General features: G+C 37.3%; 1 protein-coding gene and 1 pseudogene across 1 annotated transcript; one reads left to right on the top strand and one right to left on the bottom strand.

The window, feature by feature from the left end:
- The first annotated feature begins 85 nt into the window (after nucleotides 1–85).
- LOC105949870 (low affinity inorganic phosphate transporter 3) lies at nucleotides 86–1,702 on the top strand. Its single transcript, XM_012973175.2, has one exon. It carries the CDS (start codon nucleotides 119–121, stop codon nucleotides 1,700–1,702), a length of 1,584 nt encoding a protein of 527 aa, XP_012828629.2. The 5' UTR covers nucleotides 86–118.
- Nucleotides 1,703–5,028: 3,326 nt separating this feature from the next.
- Nucleotides 5,029–6,109, bottom strand: LOC148768979 (zinc finger BED domain-containing protein RICESLEEPER 1-like; annotated as a pseudogene).
- Between the last annotated feature and the right edge of the window lie 1,063 nt (nucleotides 6,110–7,172).

Here is a 7,172-nt window from a genome sequence, read left to right as displayed (position 1 = left end):
GTTTAATAGGGACAGTCTGGATAAGGGTATTTTAGTTGCAAATTAAGGGTCTTTTAGTCGGTGATATATGTTTTTAACAATTGTTACAGAGAGAGGATCAAGAATCAACTAAAGATCGATGGCACGAGATCAATTGCAAGTGCTAAACGCACTTGATGTCGCTAAAACCCAACTTTACCATTTCACCACCATTGTCATCGCCGGAATGGGCTTCTTTACCGACGCGTACGATCTCTTCAGTATCTCACTGGTCGCTAAGTTGTTAGGACGCCTCTATTACACCAAGGCCGGTGCACCAAAGCCCGGAGTTCTTCCCCCGAGTGTTTCCTCCTCCGTCACCGGTGTCGCACTCGTCGGAACCCTCATCGGACAACTCTTCTTCGGGTGGCTCGGTGACAAAATGGGACGGAAAAAGGTCTACGGACTAACTCTCCTCATTATGATCGTATGTTCGATTGCCTCCGGCTTTTCCTTCGGCCATACTCCAAAGGGTGTAATGGCGAGTCTATGTTTCTTCCGATTTTGGCTTGGCTTCGGCATTGGTGGCGACTACCCTCTCTCCGCCACCATCATGGCAGAATACGCTAACAAGAAGACTCGTGGTGCTTTTATCGCCGCGGTTTTTGCCATGCAGGGTATGGGGATCTTATTCAGTGGGATAATATCTCTGATTGTGTCATCGGCGTTTGACCACAAGTTCCACCGGCCGACGTACGAGCAGAATCCGGCCCTCTCCACACCGCCGGAAGCCGACTACGTGTGGCGCATTGTCTTGATGTTCGGCGCTTTACCTGCCGCCTTAACTTTCTACTGGCGCATGAAGATGCCGGAAACCGCCCGTTACACCGCCCTCGTAGCCAAGAACGCTAAACAGGCAGCGACAGACATGGGCAAAGTTTTGAATGTGGAGTTTGAAGCTGAAGAAGAGAAGGTAGAGAAGATATCACGAGGCAAAGCCAACAACTTTGGCTTATTTTCTAAGGAATTCCTCCGCCGCCACGGCCTCCATTTGTTCGGAACCACCTCCACCTGGTTTCTTCTGGATATCGCCTTTTACAGCCAAAATCTCTTCCAAAAAGACGTCTTATCCGCTATTGGATGGATTCCACCGGCCAAAACCATGAGCGGCCTTCACGAAGTCTTCAGAATCGCTAAGGCCCAAACCCTAATCGCGCTTTGCAGCACAGTCCCCGGCTACTGGTTCACGGTGGCATTCATCGATATCATGGGGAGATTCGCAATCCAACTAATGGGATTTTTCTTCATGACGGTGTTCATGTTCGGCATTGCCCTTCCTTACGACCACTGGAAAACTCATCACCTTGGATTCGTCATTATGTACGCCCTCACATTCTTCTTCGCCAATTTTGGGCCCAACGCCACAACGTTCGTCGTGCCAGCTGAAATATTCCCAGCCCGATTAAGGTCCACGTGCCACGGAATATCAGCTGCAGCAGGAAAAGCGGGCGCCATTATTGGTGCTTACGGGTTTCTTTACGCCGCACAAAACCAAGACAAAGCAAAGACCGACGCTGGTTATCCACCAGGTATTGGTATTAAGAATGCTCTGATTATTCTTGGATGCATCAATGCACTTGGAATGATTTGCACTTTTGCTGTTCCCGAGTCCAATGGAAAATCACTCGAAGAGGCATCCCAAGAAACTTTTGGTGACGATGACAATGAAGCTGAAGAAGCTTGAATTGTGGATTTGTTCTTTACTTTATGCAGTTTTGTTTGACATATATTTGTTTTGGAAATTTCTGTAAGAATAGCCGGTGTTCTTTGTGTCATTTGATTTGATTTACGTTTATAAGTTTGTATTCTTTTGTAATGATTCTTGAATTGTTTTTCTGATCTTGTATTTTTTATGAGATAGAGTGGTCATTTTTCAATTATTTCTAAATTGATTTGGTTTCTTGAAATTATTTTTGCATTTATCTGTATCTATACTATCTATAAAAGTGTAGATCAAAGGTGGTTTCTTTCATTTTATGTATGCACAAAAGTATCCCTCTAAATAGGTAAGAGTTGAAGGTCAGAAAAGTAATATACATTAGAGTAATTAAATAGATTGCTAATACATATTGATTTAAAAAAAATTAAATTGCTAATACATATTGATTTAAAAAAAATTAAAGTTTCGGCCTATGCAACAGTGTGGGAGCAAATGTGTATAGTTTGTGTCATAAAATATGCATTAAATTCTTCATTATCATGTCATAATGCAAATTAGAGTAGAGTTTCTTTAAGATCGATACGTAGAAAAAAAACGGGACATTGATCACTTGTATAAATCAAATAGTATATGGAAGACCAACCATCTAAAACGTGGATACTTAACCCCTACAAAGAACCACAAGGGATAACATCCAGGTTCCGATCGAACTATGGCTTCACGTGAATAAACAGCCTATTTGAGTCGAGAAGCCTTCTTCTCATTCTCACGTCAATGAGTAATGACTTTGTTCAAGCATTTTTGCACTTTCTCTGTTTCAGTAAATCTGTTATATACAGACGCACTTTTATCCATTATAAAGCGAGAAAATTCATTTTGTCGATCGTCTGTTTTATTTTTCATATATGATGTACATGCAGGGGTGTATCTATGCTTTGGCAAAGGAGCAGCCGCCCCTCAAAAACAAAAGTTGATACTTTATTTAGCATAATTGCAATGTGTTTTGTATACAAATAATTTTGTACTCCTTTCATATTTTGTACTCCTGCCAAATAACTATTACAAATCGATCACATTCCAAGATCAATTAAGTAACTTCATTAAATATGTTGATGTTAATAATGATGTAATTTAGACCACATTAAAAAGTAGTAACATTAATCATATATTTTTTTGGCCATTGGTGTCTGTTAATTTGTTCGAATTAATTCAGATAATTCGAACATTTTAAATGTTGTGTTGAAGGTTCATCAAAATTTAAATCACAAGACGGTTCTTTGCCCTCGAATTATGCAAGTCTATCCTCAAATATGGTATATATGGCATGGAAGGCTCACATGTTAATTTTAATTGATTTTTCAATGTCACAAAAAGGGGGGAAATACAATTTTCATCCCTCAAGTTTACACCGATTTCACATTTGATTTCATGTTTACGAAAAAATATATTTGGTCCCTCATGTTTCAATAATTTAATACATTTGGTAATTTCCGTCAATTTACCGTTAGACCGTTAGTTAAGGCAGTGATGGACACAAGCTTGATTCCGTTAGTTTTAACGGGAAATTGACATTAATGACTAAAAGTGTTGATTTTAGAGTATTGATTTTATGAAACATAAGGGACCAATGGGTTTTTTTTTTAACATTATGGACCAAATGTGAAATCGGTGCAAACGTGAGGCATAAAAACTATATTTTTCCTGCACAAAAAGATACACTCACATAATCCAATTTTTTTTTTTTTTTTTTTTTTTTTTTTTTTTTAATTCATAGCTAATAGTAAACTATGTTATATAGATTGAGTAGACGGACTTCAGTTGTAATGTAAAATAAGGTGGAAGGTTTAATTTGAGGGTATCTGGGGTGACTGCTGGAATAGTTGGTCAATATATATATTTGGGCAAAATACAGTTTACACCCCTGAACTATAAGGGTTGTACCAGTTTTCCCCATGAACTACAAAATGTCTCAAATACTCCCCTCGAGTTTATGGTCAACCATTAAATTATTAACACATTTAATTACAATGTGCAATTACGTCTCTGCCCTTGGGGGTTTGTAAGAAACTTATTAATTATATAATTAATACGTATTGTATTTGTCGATTTTGCTATGAATTTGTGATTTAAGTGAATTTATGGTTTACATGATTTTCTTAATTGTGTTTAATTTTTGGATTCAATATGTTTGCTAATTGTTCTTTTGTTCAATTTTGTGCATTTTTTCTTTATGCCCTTAATTAAATGCATAACTTTTGGGGTGATTTTCGTGCATTATAAGATGTCTTGTAACACGAAGTACAAGAACTTTGTATATTTGAGCTGTTACTCGACATTTTAATAAATTAGAAGAAAAAAACATAGTAGTTAAATAAGGATAAGAAAAGCGGAAATACGAGAAAAGAAACCAAAAAATATGGAGCAAAAAAACTTGACAAAATAAGAAAAAGAAAACAAAATCAGTGAAAAAGCTTTAACACACACACACATACATATATATATATATATATATATATATATATATATATATATATATATATATATATATATATATATATATATATTTGAATAGAGGGACATAGTAGTCAGAAAATGTCCAAAGGTGGAAAAAAATAGCTACAAATCATAAAGTCAAGGTGCCACATCAGCATTTACAAAAAAAAAAAAAAATTAGATGGAAGGGGTTATTTGAGACGTTTTGTAGTTCAAGGGGGCAAACTGGTACAACCCTTATAGTTCAGGGGTGTAAACTAGGGGAGTAAACGAGCCGAGCTCGTCTTATTTTGTGAGCTCGAACTCGAGCTCGCTACAAGTATACCACGCTCGAGCTCGACGAGCCTACAGTTTTGAGCTCGAGCTCGAGCTCGTTTTGTTTCTAAGGAGCTCGAGCTCGTGCTCGAGCTCGTATACCAAACGAGCCCGAGCTCGAGCTCGGTATAACCAAATTTTCCTTCAATTAACCTATCCATCAAATCGGAACGAACTGCAAGTAAGTAAAATTATGCAATAAAATAAAAAAAAAAAATACGACGAAAACCTGAATAAATCCACAAAAACCATCTCCATAATTAAGAAAATATAGAAATGCGCTCAGGCCACAACATCTAAACATTTTTTCAAAAAAAATCATCTCCACAAAATGTACTTAATTTATATTTTCAAAAGGCTGATATCCTAAATGCACCTCTGCCCTCCAAACCCCATTATCCTTCAAACTTGGCAGATTATACTTGAGTACTCTAATTCACTTACAAATTTATGGTTTTTAAATCTGCAAAAAAATATTACCCAAATTAGTAGCAAACACACAACATTGCTATCTTGTCATTATGCTATAGAACAACTAAAACAGTACAAAACTTACTAATGCAACATAGAATCCACGTCAATCATGATTTCGGGACTTCATCGTCAACTGGAAGAAAGACTTGTATTGCTTTCTTCTCATTCTGCAACACAAAAATTAAGAATACTAAACAAAGACATAAAAATAATGAATAATTCAATAATCATTCTAATTTTACCTTAGACTTCTTTTTTACACCAAATTTTTTTCTCAACCAATCTCCCCCACACATCAAAACTTGCACTGTATCCGGAGCCAATGAGGCACCATATTTGTCGATTACTCTACTTCCAGCGCTAAAAGAAGCCTTTGAAACAACTGTGGTGATCGGAATGGCTAAAATATCTCTCGCCATTACTGATAATATCTTGTATTTCAAGGCATGAACTCTCCACCAATCCAAAACATCAAATTCTCGCCCATCTTCTTTATTGGACATATAACAATTTTCTTGAAGATACATATCAAGCTCGAATTTTTTTGGTTGAACTGATTCCACGGACTTCAAATAATCAACATACTCGGACCAACCACATAAAGATTCAGAGCTTTTACCCTGCTGATTTTGAGAACTTCCGCTTCCTACTTCCCCGCTCGACTCTTCACTATTTTGTTGCGCCGCATACTCGGCATAAAGTTGATATAAAGTTTCTCGAACACGTATAATTTCTCTCGCCTTGTATTGGCCCATAAATCTTGGGAAAACGAAATTGAAGTGCTGTCATCGTACATCTAGGATCCAACACAGCTGCTACAGACATAAGTAAATCAGACTCCCCCCAATACTTATCAAACTTGATTTTCATTTTCTTGACCATATCCTGGATGAAAGAATCAGTATCTGATGACTTTTGATCCAACATTACCTTCACTCTACTTACTTCATTAAGAAATAAGTTTGAGGTTGGATAATCACTTCCAGAAATGATATGTGTAGCTGTCCAGAACACCTCCAATACCGAGCACACTTTCTCAACTTTTTTCCAATCTTCATTAGTTGGGCATTTTTCAAAATGAGGCTCTCGGTCTGCAAACCTTGGAAACACGTCTTTAAATTTGATAGCAGTTGCTAACATTTCATATGTAGAGTTCCATCTTGTCCGACAATCATCCACCAACTTTCTATCTCGCAAGTTTAATTGCTTCACAATCTCTGAAAATATCTTCAATCTTGCATCTGATCGTCGAATGTACTCGACACTGTCACGGACAACTTCTATGATGTCTTTAATCTGAGAAAGACCATCTTGTGCTATCAAATTTAGAATATGTGCACAACACCTGACATGGAACAAACTTCCTTCACAAAGCAGCTTCTTTTTACTTTCGATAAAAATCTTCAAGTTATTAATTGTAGTATCATTCGCTGAAGCATTATCAACAGATATAGTGTAAACCTTAGAATCGATTCTCCATTCTTCCAAGCACCGCCACACAGCATTTGCAATCTCAAGGCCTCGTCTAGGAGGTGGAATATGGACAAAGTTGAGCATATGTTTTTGTAAAATCCAGCTTTGATCAATCCAATGACCAGTTATGACCATGTACTCAATTTTTTTGATTCTTCGACTTCCAACAGTCCGTAGTAAGGCTGATTTTGTTCACATTCTTCAATAAAATTTTCAGTTGCTGCTTCTCCACGTCGTACACTTTCACGCAAATATGTTTTGCCGTGATTCTAGTAAATGATCTCCACTCAGGCATTCCCAGTCTATGCATCAAATTAAATCCTTCATCTTCTACAATGGAGAAAGGATGCTCATGCATCATAATCCAATGAGCTACCGCTTCTTTCATCTTTTCCATATCAAATTTCCCATCACGTAATGCTGGAAAAGAAGATAGCTCTACAGTTGTTGGAAGAAAACCAATTTGTGTTTGTGAAAATTTCCCCTTCTCTTGTGCAGCCTTTTCTTTTTGAAAAACACGACATGATTGCAAGTGCCTGTGGAATTGAGTTGTTGAAGTAGTCTTGTTCCTTGTAAATAGCTTTTTACAGTGGTTGCAACACACCTTGGTGACAGCATTATCATCCTTAATCTCTGTAAAATCTGCCCAGATAGGTGAGTTTTTTAGTCGTTTATTAATGTGAGTTGATTCCGTTCTATTCTCCACGGCACCATCTGCTGTAATACCTACATCAGCATG

The sequence above is a fragment of the Erythranthe guttata genome, chromosome 7 (genome assembly GCF_056151865.1).
Source record: "Erythranthe guttata isolate IM_541 chromosome 7, IM_541, whole genome shotgun sequence".
Classification (NCBI taxonomy): Eukaryota; Viridiplantae; Streptophyta; class Magnoliopsida; order Lamiales; family Phrymaceae; genus Erythranthe; species Erythranthe guttata.
Note: the sequence above shows the minus strand (reverse complement) of the source record. Positions and strands in the feature narration are given on the sequence as shown.